Genomic DNA, 21,934 nt, shown 5'->3' with positions numbered 1-21,934 from the left:
TTGGATGGTCAGTGTGAGCAGTTCCTTTGGTCGTTCAGCATTCTCACTGCCCATGGGTAGAAGCTGTTCCTCGCCTGGTGGTGCTGGCTCTGATCCTCCTGGATCCCTTTCCCCGACCGGAGCAGCTGGGAGGGATGGAAGATGTCCTCAGTGATTTTCCATGCCCTCTTCAGACAACGATCATGTTGATTGGGGGTGGGGGGAGATTCCAGTGATCCTCTCTGCCGCTCTTACGGTCCTGTGGATTGACCTCCGACCCATTTCTCTGCAGCGACCATACCCGCACTATGATGCAGCCCGGCCCGGGGACCCTCTCGATAGAGGCTCCTGCAGAAGGTTGACGTGATGGTGGCCGGTAGCCTTGCCTCCCTCAGTTTTATCAGGAAGTGCAGTCGCTGTTGCCCCTTCCTGACAAGTGAAGCCACGATAGGTTACTAATTAAATGGAACTGATTCTCCCATGAGAGGGGGGAATGTGGGAAATTCTCTGCGCCAGGAAGCAGGAGAGACTGCCTCATCAAGTGTGTTTGATACACAGGTTGTTGAACAGGGTAATTTAGGTCCCGGGGAACGGGCGGGTCAGTGGAATGGAGTCTGTGGCCGGATCGGCTGGCATGGCTTTGAATGGGGGAGGAGGCTCACGTGTCAAAGCCTGTCAAGGCCTATGAGGGGGTGCCTCGGATTGAGTGTGCCAGTGTGAGCGTGTGTCAGTGGCAGCAAGTGTGTGAGTATGAGAGTTTCAGTGTGTCTGTACAAGTGTCTGAGTGAGACAGGAACTGTCGGTGCAGGTCATTCTGATTATGTCAGTGAGAGGGCTTCAGTGTGTATGGGTGTGTCAAGGTCTAGGTGTGTGTGTGTGTGAGTGTATCAGTGTGTGAATATTAGCGATAGAGTATATCAATTTGAGTGTATGTCATTGTATCTCTTTGAGTGTGTTGTGTGTCACTGTGAGTGAATCAGTGATCTTAACACAGAGTGAGTGTATTAATGTGTGAGTGTATTGGTGTGAGTTTGTGTGAGTGTCTGGAATTGTATTAGAGTAAGTGTCTGTTGAAATGTATTGGTATAAGTGTGTTTGTTTCAGTGTGTTGAGAGTGTCGGCATTGGCATGTGTGGATATACAGGAGCATGTGAATGTCAGAGTGTGTGTCAGTGTATTGGTGTCTGGGTCAGCATATTGGTGTGAGGGTCTGTGTGAGTGGGTGGGTTTATTGGTGTGCGTGAGTGGGTGGATCGGGGTGTGTGTTGAATGGGTGGGTGAATCGGGTTGTGTATGGGATGGTGGATTGGGGTGTGTATGAGGGGATGGTGGATCGGGGTTTGTGTGAGGGGTTGGGTGGATTGGGATGGGTGTTGAGTGGGTGGGTGTTGGGTGGGTGGGTGGATTGGGATGGGTGTTGAGTGGGTGGGTGTTGGGTGGGTGGATGGATCGGGATGTAGGTTGAGTGGGTGGGTGTGAGGGGTTGGGGGTGAGTGGATCGGGATGGGGGTGGAGAGGATGGGTGTGAGTGGGTGGGTGGATTGGGATGGGTGTTAAGTGGGTGGGTGGGTTCGGGATGGGTTTGAGTAGGTGGGTGGATCGGGGTGTGGGTGTGTGTTGAGTGGGTGGGTGTGAGGGATTGGGTGTGAGTGGATCGGGGTGTGTGTGAGTGATGGGTGTTGAGTGTGTGGGTGGATCGGGGTGCATTGCCAGTCTCCAACTCGCTCCCGCAGGGTCTTACTGCCCGTTGCTCCGTCAAGCAGCCCGCGTCCGGTCAGGTCATCGCGTCCCGCCTGCAGTCGGGGCGGGAGCACAGGCCCACGGGACGCGACGCCGGGCTGTCTCGTCCCCACCCCAGCCCCTATCCGGCGGTTTAAAAGCCCCGGAGCGGGACCGAGTCCACGACATCGCTCGGCGGTCGGCCAGAGATCCCCGTGGTGTGTCCCTCCGGCCGGGATGGAGAGAGTGCGGAGCGCCGGAGCGTGTGTTCACAGTGCCCTGCAGCTGAAGAACCGGCTCTTCAGGGAATGTTTGGCGGAATTCCTCGGGGTCTGCATCTTAGTTGTGAGTTATTCAGACCTGGAGGGAGCGCCGCGCGGCCGTAGGGGTGGTGAGGAGGGAGCGCCGCAGGAAGAGCGGCGGAGAAGCAGCACCGCGGGAGAGTCAGCGGGGAGGGAGCGTCGCGCTCCGGCCAGAGAGTGGGGAGGGACGCAGGAGTCCAATCTTTGGACGGGCGAGGGCGACGGGCTGAACGGCTGCCTCGGGATTCTACACCCCCTCATGCATCCAACCTGAGCTCCCTCAAGGTGAGCTCCCTCTCCCTGAGGCTCTGCGGGTTGGACAGCGTCCACGGAGAGAAGGAAACACAGCTCTCACTCACCTTCCTCACACACACATACACACACCCTCCCACGCACCCCTCCTCCCACGCACCCCTCCTCCCACGCACCCCCCTCTCACGCACCCCCTCTCTCCCACGCGCCCCCTCTCTCCCACGCGCCCCCTCTCTCCCACGCGCCCCCTCTCTCCCACGCGCCCCCTCTCTCCCACGCGCCTCTCACACGCCCCCCCACCCATGCCCCCTCTCTCTCACACACGCCCCTCTCACACATCCCCCTCTCTCACTCACACACCCCCTCTCATGCACCCCCCCTCACCCACGCGCCCCCTCTCCCACGCGCCCCCTCACCCACGCGCCCCCCTTTTACCCACTCACCCCCTCACCCATGCGCCACCCCTCACCCACATACTCTCCTCTATCTAGCGCACCTTTCTCACACGCACATACCTCCCTCATCTCTTTTTTGCACAACCAGGCGTACATGCACATGATAACTGACAGGTAGGGTCAATGCAGAGGATGAGGGGTTGGGTGAGAGGTGAGGAGCAAGGGCTGAAAGCAGGGGGAAAGGGTGAGAGGCAGGGAGTGGTAGTTGAATGCAGGGTGTTGGTGCTCGGGGAAGGGGGTGAGAGGCGAGGGGGGGTGTGAGAGCTGTGTGGCTGAACTGGGGAGGGTGGTGGGAGATGAGGTGAATTGGGTAAAAGGTAAGAAGAAGTGGTGAGTTCCAGGGGAAGGGGGATGGGAGGCAAGGGAAGGGGGGTGAGAGCTGGGGTAAGGGGGAAGGGGGTGGGTGCTGGTGGGGAGCAGGAGAGATGGGGGAAGAGATGAACCCATGACAGCCACGGTCTAAGGTGCTGTCCCCTCTGGCCAGCTGTTCGGGTGCGGAGCCGTGGCACAGATGGTGGTCAGTAACACCACGCGTGGTGAATTCCTCTCTGTCAACCTGGGATTTGGCCTCGGGGCCACATTCGGCGTCTACATTGCAGGTGGAATCTCAGGTGAGTCAAACAGACTGGCGGACTGAACCCCCACCCGGTTTGGGTCACATGCTGGGGTCTGATCCCAGGGAGAGGGTCACAAGCTGGGGGTCTGATCCGGGGGAGAGGGTCACAGTCTGGGCTCTGATCCCGGGGTGAGGAACCCAGGAACTGCAGAAGCTGAACGAGCTCTCTTGGGTGTCGGGGAAGATTGGGAAAGGGTGGTTAGAATGAGATTTGGACGTGATGGGTGTGGAGGGTGTCACCCGTCACTTGTATCTTGGGTAGTCAAGAGTCCACCAGCTTGACAAGGGTTGGGTTTATCTCTACGAGGATGCACAGAGTCAGGCCCTTCAGCCCACCCTGTCTGTACTAACTCTCTGCAGCAGCATTGTTTGATTCGCCCCCCTCACCCACACACTTAAAGGCTGTTTAACAACCTCCCCCGGACATACTTCTTGTGGGGTGTGGGAGGGAACTGGAGCCTACCGGGGTGGGGTGGGGGGGTGGGGAAAACCCATGGAGTCACAGTGCAAACTATACGCACACACATGCCCACACACAGAGACATGGACAGAAACATTCAGGTAGGCACAGACACACAACACACACAAACACCGTGCACACACTCGCTCAGACACAGACACTCACATGCACGGACATACACGTACACGCTCTCTCTGGCAGAGGCAGGGATTGAACCCTGGTCCCCGGCTGCGTGCAGCAGCCATTCTCTCCGCTGTTACTCATGGTTCTGTTGTGCTCTCCTATCCAGGAGCCCACATCAACCCGGCTGTGTCCTTCTCCCTCTGCCTGTTGGGGAGGTTTCAGTGGAAGAAGCTGCCATTTTACATATTCTTCCAGACACTGGGAGGCTTTGTCGGAGCTGCGGTTGTGTACGGAGTTCACCATGGTAAGGTCAAGTGCCGACAAGTGTGGAGAGCGTGATGCACTTTGGAAGGTCGAACCTGTGTCTGTGATTAATAGCGGGATTCAGAGATGCCGTATCAATAACTCCAAAGACTAGACGTTCCCTTTTATTACCGTTGTTACAAGCCGAGAGAACCCCAAAACCCAGCAGCAATAGATATTCGCCAAGACAAATGATTACGTCAACAAAAGTTGCTTTTAATTATCTTTAAACATGAAAACAGAATCAAACTTTAAAATCTCACTATTAACTTAATTAACCTAACTTAACCCCCCCTTCTAATTCTAATCTCACGTGTGTAAGTTCAGAAAAGTTCTTTGGTTCATAGTCCAATCTCACTTCTCACTCCTCCAAGTTCACTGGTTGCAGGTGATTCTTATACCGTGCACAGAATTTAACATGGATAAAGTTCACCAGGCTTTGGTGCTCGTAAGGTAACCACTCAGGAAGGTCTGGTCGGTTTTCAGAGAGATTCGTTTTACGCTGACACCCACAACTGATTTACTTCCATCAGCCACTTCAATATCTTCCCAATTTATCTCCCAAAAACATTTCTATATTCTGTCACAGGGCACATAGCTGTGACATCACAAGGAGTTGAAAATCTTTGTACTCAGCGCCAAGCACAGTCAGCGTCACCACTTAGTTACCGTGGATCTCACCGTGAGGGAGTTAACGCTGCACGTGTTGGGGTGTGTGAAGCCCTCCCTCGAACATGCAGCTCTATCTTGCGCCCGTTTACTGCCATGTCCATCGTCGACCCGACGAACTGATGAGGGCTGCTTCGGTCGAGCGAGACTGGACCCGGAGCAGCGTCACTGTCTGATCCGCTATACCGTCACGTGGTCTGGTAAAGGTGACTCAATCCAAGATGCCGGCCCCCCATCCCCTTAGCCCCGTACTCAATTATGTTATTGTTAATTGGAAGGTGGCAGCCGCATGTGGTGCTGCACAGGTTCGCGTAGCATCCCTTCTTCCCACAGCCGGGACAGCCCACGTCCTTTGCCGGTCAGTGCTTCCTGGGGTGCTTCTGCTAGCCCCAGAAGCAACACTTAGGGTGCTCACTGGCAGTGGTGACCGCAGGGCGGCCTGCAATCCCAAGGCGGCAGTGCCTGCGCTCCCTACCTGGCGGCCGTGATATCGGATGAAAAAGAGTCCACGTTGTGGAGGGTGACCTCCATGGTTTGATGGCTTTCTACACTCACCCTGTTCCAGCAGTGGCTGGCAAACGCAGTCCAATTGAACGGCTGATGCCCTGGCACCTCAGATCAGCCCCTCTGTGAGCTCTGATGCTGATATGGCATCACAGCCGCAGGCCCGTCAAGGGTCACCCTCGATCGACTCCCTGGGATGCTGCTTGCGCATGGGTAGGATGTTCCTGACATGGATCCCATTTGCTTGGGCCAGGCACTGGCCTTTCTGAATGTCCATGGCTTCGGCAAATGTCTCGCTGACTCTGATTGTTGGGTAAATGAAGTGCCTCGACCTGTAAGAACAGAAGGTGCCATTTGTCTGCATTGGAATGGACGATCGCGGTGGGGAAAACGCGTCGAAGCAGTGTGGCCAGATGCTTCCAGCGATCATGGATCGATTTCCTGTGTCTCTGGGCTCAGAAACTTGTCTGTTCCAAAAAAATCATGGTAATAAATTTGATGCCCTGTCACTGACTCCAAAGACTAGAAGTTCCCTGACTGAGAGGCATGAACAGAAGGCTCGTTTCATATTCTTGACCCGAGACCCACGCTTGTTCTGGGCGAGCAGTCACTAAACTCTTAGGCAACCTTGTGGTGAATCTCCTCTGCGCCATCTCCTACAGCGTGACAACAAGGCGTTGCCCACACCCCTCCTGGCGCACACCGCACCGGCCCTTCTCCGCTGTGCCCCCTCCCACCCCACCCCACCCTTGTCGGACAACCACATCTCCCCTCTCCATTTGGATTTGCGAATCCACTCGCAAGCGTCAACTGATTTTGCAGTGACCGCTATTTCCCCCCACCCCGCCTCCCCCAGAAAAGATTTCACTTTTCATATGTCACAAAGGTCACTCTTTTAATTCCCTCCTTATTCTCTCTATTCCATTACCTTCCCTTATTAATTCTTGTCTATACTATCTATATTTTCCTCTAAGTACAGATACATTCACGTATGCTCCTTGTCTCTATTCACTCTTATACCTCTTTACCCGCATACATATCAATCGTGATCATTTTTACTCTCATTACCCGTCTTCATCCCTCAGTCTATTTTTGTCTTTACCCACATACATATCACTTGTGATCATCTTAACTCTCATTACCCGTCTTCCTCCCTCAGTCTATTTTTGTAATTGTTCTGCAAATTTTCGTGCTTCTTCTGGATCCGAGAATAGTCTGTTTTGTTGTCCTGGAATAAATATTTTCAATACCGCTGGATGCTTTAGTATAAATTTATACCCTTTCTTCCATAAAATCGCCTTTGCTGTATTGAACTCTTTTCTCTTCTTTAGGAGTTCAAAACTTATATCTGGATAAATGAAGATTTTTTGCCCTTTATACTCCAGTGGTTTGTTGCCCTCTCTTACTTTTTCCATTGTCTTCTCCAGTACCTTTTCTCTTGTAGTATATCTTAGGAATTTTACTACAATAGATCTTGGTTTTTGTTGTGGTTGTGGTTTAGAGGCCAATACTCTATGTGCCCTTTCTATTTCCAATTCTTGCTGTAGTTCTGGACATCCTAGGGTCTTAGGGATCCACTCTTTTATAAACTCCCTCATATTCTTGCCTTCTTCATCTTCCTTAAGGCCCACTATCTTTATGTTATTTCTTCTGTTATGGTTTTCCATTGTATCTATTTTTTGAGCTAGTAGTTCTTGTGTCTCTTTAGTTTTTTTATTAGATTTCTCCAATTTCTTTTTTAAGTCTTCTACCTCCATTTCTGCTGCTACTGCCCGCTCTTCCATCTTGTCCATTTTCTTTCCCATTTCTGTTGAGGTCATCTCCATTTTATTTATTTTCTCTTCTGTGTTGTTTATTCTTTTTCTTAAATCCTTAAATTCCTGTGTTTGCCATTCTTTAAATGATTCCATGTATCCTCTAATAAGAGCAAGTATATCCTTTACCTTGCCTCTCTTTTCTTCTTCTATTTCACCATACTCTTCCTCTTCTTCTTCCTCTGGGTTGGCCATCTGTTGTTTCTTTGTTGCCCTTTCCTCCTCTTCTTTCTTGTTTCTGTTGTCTTCTGTGGTCTCTTCTTGCTGCAGGTGTTCTGCAACTGTCGTTGCCGGCTGTGGAGATCGACTCCCCAGCTGGTCCCCCCTCCCGTCGGTGTGTTTTTTTTCATTCGCATTGCGCATGCGCGAAACTTCGCGCATGCGCGGTTGCGCACTTTTACTCGGCTCTGCGAGCCATTTTTGTAGTCCATTATTTACCGACCTGAGGGAGCGGGTTTCTCTCTCCGCAGCGGGCCTCTTCGGACAGGTAAGGCCTTCACCTTTTTCCTCCTTTGTCTTCTCTTCCTCTCTTCTTACCGTTGCTTTCGACTTTTCTTTTTTTGTCGCCATCTTCTTTCCACCTTTATACTCACTTTTCTGTAACTTTTATTTCTGTGCCTTTGTGTTTTCTCTTGTTTTTCCTGACTTTTCTGGAGAGGGCTGGAGTTCACCGTCCGGCCACTACTCCATCGCGTGACTCCTCCCCCCACCCCACCCCACCCCACCCCACCCCAGGGCTCTCCTCAAAGGTTTCTGAGCCCCCTTCCCTATGAAGCAGCCTGACTTTGGGTTCTTCCCGACTTCTCTCCAACCGTGGAACGATGCAGGACAGAAACAGGCCCCTTCGGCCCTTCCAGTCTGTGCCGAACCACTTTTCTGCCTTGTCCCACTGACCTACACCCTGGCCTTAACCCTCCCACCCATGAACCTGTCCAAGTTCTTCCTGAATGTTAAAACTGAGACCACATTCACCGCTTCAGCTTGTTCTGCGCTCCCACCACTCTCTGTCTGAAGAAGTTTCCCCCTAAACTTTTCCCCCTTCACCCTAACCCATGTCCTCTGGTCTGTATCTCACCTCCCCTCAGTGGAAATAGTTGACCTACATTTACTCTGTCTATTCCCCTCATAATTTTAAATTCCTCGATCAAGGCTCCCCTCATTCTTCTACAGTCCAGGGAATAAAGTCCTAACCTGTTTAACCTTTCCCTGTAACTCAGCTCCTGAAGTCCTGGCAACATCCTAGTAAATCTTCTCTGCATTCTTTAAATCTTTCCTGTAGTTCAGTGACCAAAACTGCACATAATCCTGAAAAAATTGGCCTCACCAATGTCTTAAACAACTTTACCATAACATCCCAACTCCTGAACTCAATACTTTGATTTATGAAGGCCATAATTTTTCTTTACCTCATGTCCACCTGTGACACCACTTTCAGGTAATGATGTATCTGTATTCCCAGGTCACTCTGTTCTACCACACTACTCAATGCCTGATCGTTCATCGTGGACGCCCTTTCTTGGTTTGCCCTTCCAAAATGCAGCACCTCATCCGTGTCCGCATTAAGCTCCATCTGCCATTTTCCCACTGATCCGCGTCTCTATGGGAGCTTTGAGAACCTTCTTCGACTCCACAATGGCATTTTAAATATTTCTGTCAGAGCCCCTGCAATTTCTGCACCAGCCTCCTTCAAGGCCGGAGGGGAAATTCTCGTCACTGTTTAAAATTATCAGCACCGCACAAGGTGAAATGAGGCCTTCAGTTACAGGCGCCGCGGCTCCCAAGCCCCCCCTCCCCCGCTGAGAGTGAACAGGTTGGAAGTTGGTGCCCTCACCTACCAACTCTTGTACCCTCCCTCCCACAAGGGCTGCTGTGTACCCTCAGCCTGTCAGTCCAAACGCTTCCTAAAGCGATCCCGGAAGGCAAAAGTGGGACAACGCAACTTGGCATTGTCACACTTCAACCCACTCCACTGCCACGCCCCAACCAGGCTCCATTACCCCCGCCCCTCCCCTTGAGTCTCTCCCTTCCCCGTGCTCCACGGGTTGTCCTCCCGCCATTCAAAGTGTACCGGGGGCATCACAACGCTGCTACCGCGTCAGCGGCCAAGGGTTCGAATCCCGCGCTGGCTGTAAGGGAGTTTGTCCGTTCTCATCATGTCTGCGTGGGTTTCCTCCAGACACTCCGGATCCCTCCCGCCTTTCAAAAACCTATGGGGGTTTGTAGGTTAATTGGGCGGCGGTGTGTCAAAAATCTGTAGGGTGGATTTAAATATTCAGGCCCTTCTCAGTGACTTCTCAACAGTGCAGACTGTCCTTTTGTGGTGCTGGAGTCGTCCGCAATCAGGGTCACGGGGGGGTGGGGTGGGGGGGGGGGGTGGTTCAAGAGCCTGATAGCTGTTGGGGGAAGGAACTGACCCTGAGCCGAGAGGTGCTGGTCTTCCGGCTTCCTCCAGGCTTCAGGGAGAGACCGGGAGGCGACGGGGACCCGATCCCCTGGAATCGTGGGGATCCCGCCGGAATTTCTCCCAGGGACAGAGGGACGTGCCCCACCTCCGTGTGCTGGGGAGGGTGGGTGGTCACCGTCTCAGAACCAAGGGTGGAAATGAGAGGTTGGGGGGGGGGGGGGGCGCTTCCCGCCAGCGAGGGAGAGGCGCTTCCCGCCAGCGAGGGAGAGGGGCGGGAATCTTCGGAACGACGCTCTGCAGAAGCCGGGATTTGCGGTGAGGGCAGATGGAGGAAGCTGGAGGAATTCAGCCGGTCCGTCGATCTATCACCGACGTTTCAGGCCTGAGCTCTTCCTCGAGGACCAGGAGATCTCAGGGCAGGGGGTCCGGCCGGTGCAGTGGGGGGGGGGGGGGGGGGGGCAGCTGTCGACGCCTCCCGGCTGGAGGGCGCCCAGACGTAAGATGTCCCAATTTGCGGGTGGTCTCGGTCTGGCGAGGAGGTGGACCGGGGAATTGAAACGTGCGGCCAAACTGGGAGACCCTCGCTATTGCGGCGAAGCGATCCGGAGACCACTAGATACAGCAGGAAGGCCACCCCTGCAGATGGGCAAGTGGGGCCCCGAACGGCCGTGAGGGAAGGTGGGGCGGGGGGGGGGGGGGAGGACATGCGTCTGGTGGTGGAATCGAGGACGATGTGTTGGAGGTGGTAGGTGGGGACATTGGGGAAATCGGATATAGTCGGCGACCCTTTGAGATTCACTTGCCCCCACCCCACCTCCAAGGAGGTGTCGGGTAGTTGGGATTTGGGGCTGTCGAGGGGACAGGAATGGAAATAGGGCAGGGGGTACGAGATCCTGATGGGCCAGGGGAAGGGGGAGCAGGAATTGAGGGACCAAATGGCCTCTTTGACGTCCGCCTCTTTCTCCGCAGACGGGATACACTCGGTGGACAACGGCACCCTCTCCGTCACCGGACCCAGAGCCACGGCCTTTATTTTCGGGACGTATCCAGCACCGTTCCTCACTCTCGCCAACGGTTTCATTGACCAGGTATGGGGACTCCCGCCTACTCTGCGGTTCCTCATTTCCAGCGATCCCGGCGGGGGTGGAGGTGGGGGGTCCCTAGGGCTATCGGTGAGGGGTGATGGACCTTTGAGGGGGATGGCTGGTGGAGTTTTTGTCCGATATGGCCCCTCCTCACCTTCCCTATTCGCCATCCCCTCCCTCCTCACCGTCCCCTCCCTCCTCACCGTCCCCTCCCTCCTCACCGCCCCCTCCCTCCTCACCGCCCCCTCCCTCCTCACCGCCCCCTCCCTCCTCACCGCCCCCTCCCTCCTCACCGCCCCCTCCCTCCTCACCGCCCCCTCCCTCCTCACCGCCCCCTCCCTCCTCACCGCCCCTCACTTCTCACCGCCCCCTCACTTCTCACCGCCCCCTCACTTCTCACCGCCCCCTCACTTCTCACCGCCCCCTCACTTCTCACCGCCCCCTCACTTCTCACCGCCCCCTCACTTCTCACCGCCCCCTCACTTCTCACCGCCCCCTCACTTCTCACCGCCCCCTCACTTCTCACCGCCCCCTCACTTCTCACCGCCCCCTCACTTCTCACCGCCCCCTCACTTCTCACCGCCCCCTCACTGCTCTGCCCCTCCCCACCACCCCTTCCCTTCTCGCCGCCCCCCCTCCTCCCCACCCCCTCCTTCATTCCTTCCCACCCCCATCCTGCTCAATATCTCCCAAGTCTCTACTGTTGCTCCCTCACCATCTTGCCATCCCACATCCCCTTCCCTCCCACCTCCCCACACCCTTTCCCCTCCCCGCATCTCTGCTGTGTCCCCCTCACCGTTTGTCCTCCCGTCTGCCCACAGCTGATCGGGACGGCCACCCTCCTGCTCTGCATCCTGGCCGTGCTCGACACCCAGAACCATGGAGCCCCCAAGGACCTTCAGCCCATCTTCATCGGCCTGTCCATCATAGCCATTGGGATGTCCATGGGTTCCAACTCCGGCTATGCCATCAACCCCGCCCGGGACTTTGGCCCCCGCCTCCTCACGCTGGCTGCTGGCTGGGGAACAGAGGTCTTCACGTGAGTACCCCATCCCGACCTACCCTCGATGTTTGTTCAGCCCGCCTAATAGCAGAGTTGCTGTCACTTCAATCGGGACACACTAGTCTGGTCACCAGTCGCTCTCATTTTGGTTGTGCACACACTTGCACACTCTCACATAACACGTTCTCACACATGCAGATACATTCACATGTGCACGCACACACACGCACACTCACACATACTCACTCCCACAAACACACACACTCTTACATTCACAGACACACACTCATTTGACACACAGACGCATACAGACTAACTCTCTCTCACTCACACACACACACACACACACACACACACACACACACACACACACACACACACACACACACTCCCTCAGTGCTGGTGGTCAGTATTTATGCTGGATTCACAGGGAATGAACACCCCACAGTCCTGTCCACTCCTCCTTTGGGAAAATTGAATAATCTTGGGAATTGTGGACTTTGGGGCCCAGGAACCTGAAGGCAGGGAACAATGGGAATTAGGGGACCAGAGGGGGTTACAGAGACAGTGAGGGCTGGAGGGGATCGGAGGGGGTTACAGAGACAGGGATGGGTGTCGGAGATTGGAAATGGAGAGGGGTTCAGCAGCCCGTGAATGACACGAGGAAGGACAGTTACACAGATATGGTGTTTCCCCTCCCCAGGGCTGGTGGAGGCTGGTGGTGGGTGCCGATCGTGGCCCCAATGGTGGGCGCCGTGCTGGGTTCCATGGTGTATGAACTGCTGATCGAGTTTCACCACCTGGAAGCTCAATGTCGACAACAGCAGCTGGAACTGAGCGAAAAGAGCAAAAGGGCATCTGTTGAGGGGCAGTTTATGTGAGGGGGTGGCTGTACCTCATTCTAGTCAAATACCCCTCCGCAGTCACCCCTTTTAATCCCCTCCCTGTCTCTGTAACCCCCTCCAGTCCCCTACACTCCTCCCTGATTTTGCAGCCCCCTCTGGTCCCCTATACTCCTCCCTGTCTCTGTAATTCCCACCCCTTCCTCTGTCTGTAATCCCCTCCAGTCCCAACACCCCTCCCTGTCTCTGTCAACCCCTCCAGTCCCTTACACCCCTCCCTGACTCTGTAACCCCCCCTCCAGTCCCCTACACTCCTCCCTGTCTCTGTAACCCCCTCCAGTCCCCAACACCCCTCCCTTTTTCTGTCACCCCCTCCGGACCCCGACATCCTGTTGAAACTATGTACACTGGATTACGGGCAGGAAGGTGTATATTTTTATTGTAATAAATATTGTTTGCATATTCTATCTCTAATGTGATTTATCTCTGAAGCTCCATGCCTGAAGACTTACTGAAGTAAACTGTACCCCAGTATCATTGCTGTGGTTTGTTTGACTGTCTGCAAAGTAATTCAGGATCACTAATTGCATCAAGTTTCAAATGTATATTGAACGGTTGGCTGAGGCCCCAGGCAGGCGTGGGGATGGAGGCCAAGCCATTCTTCGTTATCTCTGAGAGACCTTTGCCCCCATGACCAACTAGGACAGTTCGACCTTTAACCATCCCTCTGCCCCACCACGCCTATGGACGAGGTTCAACGCAGCCTTCCTACTCTCTCCCGATCTCTTGCTGTGACACCTTGTCAGAGTCTTCCATTAGCCTGGAAGCGGACCCTTCGGCCCTTCTAGTCTGCTGACCTGCACCCAGTCCCTGTCCCGTCCAAATACTTCTTAAATGTTCAAATCGAGCCCTGATTTCACCACCTCAGCCGGAAGCTCATTCCACCCCTCTCTGTGTGGAGGAGTTCCCCCATCATTATCTCTGTAAATCTTTCCCCTTTCACCCTTAACCCATGTCCTCTGGTTTGTGTCTCACTCACCCTCAGTGGGAAAAAGCATTTAAGGCATTTCCCATGGGAGACTCTTTCGGAAAAGTGTGAGGCATGGGATCCATGCAACTTTGGCTGTGTGGATTCAGATTGGACTTGCCTGTGGAAAGCAGAGAGTAGTAACAGATGGAACGTACTCGGCCTGGAGATCAATGACTGGTGGGTCTGTTCTGGGACCCCTGCTCTTTGTAATCTTTATATAAAATGTTATGAGCCTAGAGGACCCCAAAACCCAGCAGCAATAGATATTCACCAAGAGAAATGATTACTTAAACAAAAGTTGCTTTTAATTATCTTTGAACATGAAAACAGGATCAAACTTTAACTTATCACTATTAACTTATTTAACCTAACTTAACTCCCTTCTAATTCTAAGCGTACGTGTATGTAATGTGTGTATAAGTTCAGAAAAGTTCTTTGGTTCACATTCTAATCTCACTTCTCATTCCTCCAATTTCACTGGTTGCAGGCAATTCTTATACTGTGCACAGAATTTAACGTGTATAAAGTTCACCAGGCTTTGATGCTTGAAAGGTAAAAGGTTACAGCTCAGGAAAGTTCTTGTCAGTTTTCAGAGAGAGATTTGTTGTTCCAGGACATCCACAACTGGTTCCTTTTTAATCAGCCACTCCAGTGTCTTGCTGACTAAACTTGCCCATCAGGGTTCTCCAGATGATCACCTCTTTTTTTTAGGTCACCACAGGGTTCCTTTCTGTTTTCCTTATTCCAAGTGAAACATTAGCCAGCCAGTCCTCTCCTCTTGCATAAACCACAAGGGCTTTGACCAGGCTGAACAAAGCACTTACAAACCTGTCTTCCAAATAGGGTTTTCCACAAGCTTGCCAGCTTGTCCTGTTCCAGTCCCAGCTGCTTCTGCTGACTGTAACACTCTAGAAGTGATCTCACTCTCTCTCTCTCTCTCTCTCTCTCTGAGAGAAAGCCTGTTTAACTCTCTCTTCTTGCAAAACCACATGACCCTCCTAGAACAACAAGTTCCAGACAGAAGCAGCTCTGACAAGCTCTTTCATCTGTTGCCTTTTGTAAACAATAATCCATTAGTGAAGTCTGTTGAGCACTCTCCAGGCACTGTAACAGTGTGCCCTAACTGTGTTGCCCAAGGCTAGGCATGGGGTTGGCGCAACTTGGTGGGCTGAAGGGCCTGCACTGTGCTGCAGATTTCTATGTTCTCGACCAAGCAAGAGGCAGAGCGGACATCTCCACTGGGAGGTGAGACTAGACCTAAGGGACATGGATCACTCACAAACTAACCCAAACTCTCACTGGAACCCCACACCCAACCCTGCCCCCCCCCAAAACCCCACACTAGATCAAGAGGACACCAGAACAGCCTTGCAACTCAACATCAGCAAAACCAGGGAGGTGACTGTGGACCTCGAGAGGAGAACACCAACCATCGGGGGTGGGGGGGGTTGGTCAGAAGTGGAGAGGGTCAAGAATGTCATGTTTCTGGGTGTCAATATCCCTAAGGATCTGCCCTGGAGCCTCCACGTTGATGCAATCAAGATGCCAGCACCAGGAGTTGGAACAGATTTGGTACCAAAGACCCTGTGGATCAACGGTACGAAGACAATCATCCTCGAGGGGTAGCTATGACAACCGACCTGACCCACCAGACTTGCATCCCTCTCCTTCAAGAAGACCGTACCATTGGAGCAGAAATAGGCCATTCAGCCCATTCCCACCAATACAATCACGAGGTGATCCATTCCCCCCCCCCCCCACCCAGCCCCACTGCCCGGCCTTCTCCCCATGACCTTCGATGCCCAGTCCATCTCTACCTTAAATGCGTCTAATGGCCCGGCCTCTGGAACAAATTCTGCCAATTCACCGCCCTCTGGCTGGAGAAATTCCTCCACGTCTCTGTCCTAAGCAGACGCCCCTCAACCCTGAAGTTGTGCCCTTTTGTCCCAGACTCTCCACCTTGGGGGAAACAACCTCTCTACGTCTGACCAACATTTAAAAAGTTTCAATGAGACTCCCCCACCCCCACCCAGCCCCCGCCATTTCTTCTAAATTGCATCGAGTGCAGGCCAGGAGACGTCAAATGCTCCTCGCGTGATAATCCTTTCATTCCCGGAATCGTCCTTGTGAACCTCCTCTCAACCCTCTCCAATGTCAGCGCGTCCTTTCTTAAACGAGGAGCTCAAAACTGTCCACAATTCTCTGATGGAGGAGGGGGCAGTAGCTATTCCTGAACACCTTGTGGCCCCAACATCTCTTTCCTGACAGCAGCAACAAGAACAGATCGTGTGCCGGGTGGGGTGTGGACCCTTGCCCTCCGACGGCAGCGATCCCCTGTAGATGGTGGGGGTGGGGTTTATGCCCGTGATGTCCCAGGGCTGCGTCCATTACCTTTTGCAGGGCTGGGGGGTGGAGGCATTGGTGTCCCCACGCCAGACCGGTTGGCGCACTTTCCACTGCACCTCTGTAGAAATTTGCCAAGGTCGTACTGAACGTCCGTGAAGCCCCCCAGGTTATGAAGTCAAGGTGCTGATTACCTTTCTTCCCTTCTCCTTCATCTTGTTCCCCTTGGAAACCAGCCTTCTTCAAAATTCATATTTCTTGACGTCTCACACAGCTCCGAGATTCAGGATTCAGCCATTTTGTTGATTGAGGAATGGAGGTGTTGGATGTCCCCGGTTCCAGGCTGGCCGTCGCACTCCGGTCCTGGGAGAAGGGTGAACCATCTCCGACCTTCAAGATCCAACTAAAAGTCACTGCGATAAAACAGGGTCACGTTACGTGGAATTGCTGTTACCTGCTGTAAGGCAGACAGATTCGCCATCAGCAGGAATCGCCTCTTAAAGCCAGAGAAAGAGATTCCCGCCCCCCCCCCCCCCCCCCCAGAGTCACTGAGCATCCATGGCTTCATCTCCCGCTGCCACACAGGGTTTAATTCAATGGCCCAAACTCTGGGTCCGAACATTCAATACTGTTAGGAGCCCCACCTCTCGCATCCCGGTTCCACCATCTGGCATCCCTTCAGCAAGTCTCCAACAGTCCGCCAGCCTGGGTGTGGGTCCCTCGACTGCGGTCTCTGGCAGCCTGGGTGGGTTCCGCAGCTCGAGTCGCCAGTAGCCCTGCCGCCCATGTGGGTCATTCAAGCTGCAGGACTCCTCATTGGTCACCATCCCACGGGTCATCTCCTCTGCTTCTGCTCCTCGAACTGGGTGGGGGGGGGGCGGTCTCCTAATTTTCTGACACCCTGCGCTAGTCCTCTGCTTCCCCGGAGTCTGTAACCACCCACTGTGGCGGCTGCTGGTCAGAGGTGCTGCCATCTTGGGCCCAGGCCCCGCGGTCGCGGGATTTTAAATAAAAGTACCGTTGGCTCCTGTAACGGGCTGTTCAAAGCCTGCACGGAGGTGATGGCAGCCGGACCGGGTGGTTGGACCCCGTGGGAGCGCTGTGTCTCCACTCCCTGCTCCCCTTTGGCCGCACCAGCGGCAGCGCCACCATTTCTTTTTCTTCCTGTCTGTCGCTGGGAACAGTCTTGAAGGGGAGCCTCACGGCACATCTAGAACTTCCGGAGATGCGGGAGAAACTTGGGAGGGGGCTGGAGGTCTGGCAACAGGCTCTGGCTGGGCGATCATTAACTGTTCTGCGCAATGTTGGGATATCAAACCACGGAGGCAAAAAGATCGAGGGTCCCGTCACAAGGAAGATCAGTGCAGCCACCAATCAGAATCCTGTATTTGGATCAGGGCCAGCACTGGCTGCTCTCATCGGCCAGGAAGTGGTGGATGATCAAATCCATGTATCCAATCAGGGAAAGCGTAGTGCTTGCTCTCTCTTCGTCTTTTCCCTCTCTCACCCCCTCTCTCTCCCTCTCCCTCTCTCCCTCTCTCATCCACTCTCTCTTTCCCCTTCTCTCCCTCTCCTCCCTCTCTCACCCACTCTCTCCCCCCCCCTCCCCTCTCTCCCTCAATTCCCTTGGTGTTCGAGGGAGAACAGGTGTCCTGTTATCAGGAATTAGCCCACATTAATGATTGATGGAAGTGGGAAGAGAAGCTTCCAAAAGGTAACAGGTCGGGGGTAAAGTGTGAGACCGGGGAGAGATCGCGGTTGACGCCATATCACAGGTAAACATTCCCAGATCACCTGGAGGTCTCAGGATTGTCTATAGGAGGTCAGAGTTCATCAGACATGGAATGGGGAAGACAAATGTGTCAGGGGTAGGGGAGGAATGGGGGGGGGGGTGGGTGGGTGAAATGAGTGGCCAAGAGTAGAGGAGCTGTGTCATGACTCTAGAAACCAGGCACCATCCCGACCTCCACGTGTGTGTGTCTGTATGGGTGTGCATGTACGTGTGTGTGTGTTTGTGTATTTACGGATATATGTGTTTGAAAGTGTATTTATGGATGTTTGTGCGAGGGTGTAGGTGTGTGTGAAAGTGTATTTATGGATGTGTATGTGTGCACGAGCGTGTATATATATGCCTTTGAGTGAGAGAGGGACCAGGTTAGTAAAATTAGATGGAAATCAAAGGAGTGAACGTTGGGGACATTTTCTCTCGTGTATAAATTTCAATGCAAGGAGCTCGGGGAGTCAGGTGGATGAGCTTAGAGCATGGATCGACACATGGAAATATGATATTGTTGCTGTCAGTGAAACTTGGTGGCAGGAGGGGTATGATTGGCAGCGAAATGTTCCATGATTCCGTTGTTTTAGGCGTTATAGAACAGGGGGGATAAAAAGTGGAGGAGTTGCGTTGCTTGTTAGAGAAAACATTACATCAGTGTTATGGCAGGATAGATTGGAGGGCTCATCCAATGAGCACATTTGGGTGGAAGTGAGGAGAGGGAAAGGCATGAAAACACTAATGGGGGTGTATTATAGGCCCCCTAATGGGCAGAGGGAATTAGAGGAGCAAATTTGTAAGGTGATAACATATGTGTGTAGTAAACATAATGGGGTGATTGTAGGAGATTTTAACTTTCCACACATTGACTGGGATGCCCATACTGCAAAAGGGCTGGATGGGTTGGAGTTTGTCAAATGTGTTCAGGAAGGTTTTCTGAATTAATACATAGAAAAACCGACTAGAGAGGGGGCTACATTGGATCTCCTACTAGGGAACGAGATAGGTCAGGTGACAAGAGGTTTGTGCTGGGGAACACTTTGGATCTGGTGATACTATTAGTTTTCAGCTAATTATGGACTAGGGCCTAAGATTGAGATTGTCGATTGGAACAAGGCTAATGTTGAGGGAATGTGAAAGGATTTACAAGGTGTAGATTGGGAGAATTTATTTTCAGGGAAGGATGCAACAGATAAATGGAGGATATTCAAAGGGGAAATTTTGAGAATACAGAATCTGTCCATCCCCTGTTAGGCTCAAAGGAAAGGTTAGAAAATATAGGGAGCCTAGGATTTCATGGGATATTGGGAATTTGGTTCGGGGAAGAGGGATGCGTAAACAGGTATAGACAGCAGGAAATAGATGAGGCGTCTAAGGAATATATAAATGCAAAAAAAAGAAAGAAATTACAAAGGCTTTGGCAGGTGAGGAAACAGGTATATTAAAAGAATAGTAGGGATAAAATTGGGCCCCTCGAGGACCAGATGGATCGGCGATGTGAGGAGTCAGAAAAGATGGGGGAAATTTTAAATGATTTCTTAAGTATTCACTATTGAGTTGAGCAAAGTGAGGAAAACTAGTAGTGAGGTCATGGAAGCTACCCAGATTAACGAGGAGGCAGTCCTGGCTATTTTAAAGAGAATAAAAGGGGGTGGGGGAGGTGCCGAAGGATTGGAGGGTGGCTCGTGCTGTTCTGTTTTTTTTAAAAAATGGCTGTTAAAGTAAACCGGGTAATAATAGGCCTGTGAGTCTGACGTTGGTGGAGGGTGAATTAATGGAGAATGTTCTTGGGGATGGAATTCACTGTGACGGTGTGAGCAGTGGAAGAAACACAGCCACCACGTTGAGGGTCGTTAATGACTTTTTATATTCAAATTCAGCACGTCCCCCTATAAGGGCAGCATGAGCTCAGACACCTGGTGCATTGTGATATCATAATCGCTGCCCAGGGTGGGCGCTGGAAGGGATGGTGGAGTCAGAGAGAAACCTCTGTCGACGCCATTTCCCCATGGCTGCCCCGCCACGTGGTGATACAAGTGGGGCCGGTTCGCCGTGAGGATGTGTGCTGCCACACTACCCCCCTCCCCTGAACCGGCTAGGCATCCTGTTGCTTTGTCGGCCTGCCCCGGCACATTGGCGTGACCGTCCGCACCGGCTGTGACATGTCCAGATGGGACGCCTTCAGACGGTCCACGGTAAAAAGTTCCTCTCTCCCCCCCAATGTCCAGGGTGAAGGTTCTGCCGGACTTTGTATGGCCCCTTGTACGGTCGCTGTAGCGGTGCACCTTGTGGTTCCCTCCGCACGAAAACAAATTGGGCCAAGTCGAGCTCTCTGGGGAGATGAAACGGCCGGGTGTCGTGGCGTGCCGGTGGTGGGGGAGCTAGGGAGGCCAGTCACCTGCATAGGTCTGCCAGCAGGTTTTTGTCAGTGGCCGTGGTGTCAGGGTCTGGGCCAAAAAACTCACCTGGCAGGGAAAGCGATGCGCCATAGACCATCTCCGCTGATGAAGCCTGCAGGTCCTCCTTGGGTGCCGTCCTAATCCCGAGGAGAACTCAGAGTAGTCCGTCCGCCCAGTCTGGTCCAAAGAGCCTGGCCGTAAGTGATGCCCTCAGGTGTTTGTGGAACCTCTCCACCAACCCATTGGACTGCGGGTGGTATGCTGTGGTGTGGTGGAGCTTGACCCCCACGAGTTTCGCTATCTGAGTCCACAGGGCAGACATGAACTGCGCCACTCTGTCGCTAGTGATGTGTGCTGGGACTCCGAAACGGGCGATCCATTGGCTGACCAGAGTCCTGGCACATGTCTCTGTGGAGGCCTCCTTAACCTTGTGGCCCGATCCACCACTGTGAAGTGGTAACAAGCCTCCTTGGACACCGAGAGGGGCCCAACGATATCAACGTGGATGTGTTGGTATCTGCGAACTGCCGGGTCAAAGTTCTCGATGGGGGCTCGTGTGTGTTGCTGGACCTTGGAGGTCTGGCACCTGGTACAGTTTCTGGCCAGTTCTGCCACCTCCTTCTTCAGCCCGTGCCACGCAAACTGCTCCACGGCTATCCGCACGGTTGTCTTTACTGCTGGGTGAGCAAGGTTGTGGATCAGACTGAAGACCTTCACCCTCCAGTGCGGCAGGATTACCGGGCATGGTGTGCCTGTTGAGATGTCGCAGAGCAATGTGTCTGGGCTGCTGGGCACCTGGACATCCTTGAGTTTGAGGCCCGAGATGTCAGTCCGCAAGGCCTGAGCCAATTGCTCGTAATCCAGGCCGGACGCGAGAGTGTTGATGGCTGGACGGGAGAGCGCATCCACCATTACATTGTCCTTGCCAGCCCTGTGTCGGATGTCAGTCGTAGACTCAGACACATATGAGAGGTGGCGCTGCTATCTGGCAGACCATGGATCCTTGGCCATCGCCAGTGCTTGAGTGAGAGGTTTGTGATCCGTGAAGGCTGTGAGCGACCTGCCCTTGAGGAAGTAGCAGAAATGGTGGATGGCCAAATACAGTGCCAGGAGATCCTGGTCGAAGATGCTGTATTTGAGCTCCGACAGCTGCAGCTGCTTGCTGAAAAAGGGCAGCTGGTGCCATTGTCCATCGAGCCACTGTTCCAGGACCCCTTTCCCACTGCCATAACTGAACTGTCCACAGAGAGAGCCTTGTGCACCTCCGGCCGCGGGTACACCAGCAGCGTGGCGCTGGCTAGAGCCTCCTTTGTCATGATGAAAGCCCTGTCCACCTCCTCTGACCACGATAAAGTCTTTTCTTTGGTGGCCATGAGTGCAAACAATGGGCGCATTTTGTGCATGGTTCTGGGGATGAAACGATGGTAAAAGTTCACCATCCCCACGAACTCTTGGATGCCTTTCAGGGTGGAGGGTTTGGGGATTCGTGAAGAGCTGCTCCCTTCTCCGGTGTCAGTGCGGCCCCAGCCACCAAAATGATGTGGCCCAGGAACTGGAGGGACTTCTTGCTGAACTGTCATTTGGCCGCATTGACTGTGAGGCCAAAGTCCACCAGCCGGGCAAAGAGTGTATGGAGGTGGGCTTTGTGTTCATTGCGGTTGCGACTGGCAATGAGAATATCGTCCAGGTAAATGAACACAAAGTTCAGGTCTTTTCCAACCATGTCCATGAGGCTTTGGAACGTTTGGGCTGCATTCTTTAGACCGAAGGGCATATGCAGGAACTAGAAGAGGCTGAAAGGGGTGATAATGGCCGTCTTACCCATGTCGTTTGGATGCACCGGGATCTGATGGTATCC

The 21,934-nt window shown here is 53.3% G+C and overlaps 1 protein-coding gene across 1 annotated transcript; it reads left to right on the top strand.

The window, feature by feature from the left end:
• The first annotated feature begins 1,675 nt into the window (after positions 1-1,675).
• Positions 1,676-12,997, top strand: LOC138764444 (aquaporin-9-like). The gene is made up of 6 exons (XM_069940371.1): positions 1,676-2,043; positions 3,192-3,318; positions 4,073-4,210; positions 10,570-10,688; positions 11,507-11,724; positions 12,392-12,997. Exons 1-6 carry the CDS (start codon positions 1,936-1,938, stop codon positions 12,567-12,569), a joined length of 888 nt encoding a protein of 295 aa, XP_069796472.1. The 5' UTR covers positions 1,676-1,935; the 3' UTR covers positions 12,570-12,997.
• The last annotated feature ends 8,937 nt before the right edge of the window (positions 12,998-21,934 follow it).

The sequence above is a fragment of the Narcine bancroftii genome, chromosome 5 (genome assembly GCF_036971445.1).
Source record: "Narcine bancroftii isolate sNarBan1 chromosome 5, sNarBan1.hap1, whole genome shotgun sequence".
Taxonomy (NCBI): domain Eukaryota; kingdom Metazoa; phylum Chordata; class Chondrichthyes; order Torpediniformes; family Narcinidae; genus Narcine; species Narcine bancroftii.
This window is presented reverse-complemented; position numbering and strand designations above follow the sequence as displayed.

What these genes read in the sequence shown, in the direction of transcription:
- LOC138764444 (XM_069940371.1), top strand. Translation starts at nt 1,936, where the DNA reads ATGGAGAGAGTGCGGAGCGCCGGAGCGTGTGTTCACAGTGCCCTGCAG. An exon ending in TCGGGGTCTGCATCTTAGTT is followed by an intron (nt 2,044 to 3,191) that starts GTGAGTTATTCA and finishes CCCTCTGGCCAG; the next exon opens with CTGTTCGGGTGCGGAGCCGT. An exon ending in TGTGTACGGAGTTCACCATG is followed by an intron (nt 4,211 to 10,569) that starts GTAAGGTCAAGT and finishes CTTTCTCCGCAG; the next exon opens with ACGGGATACACTCGGTGGAC.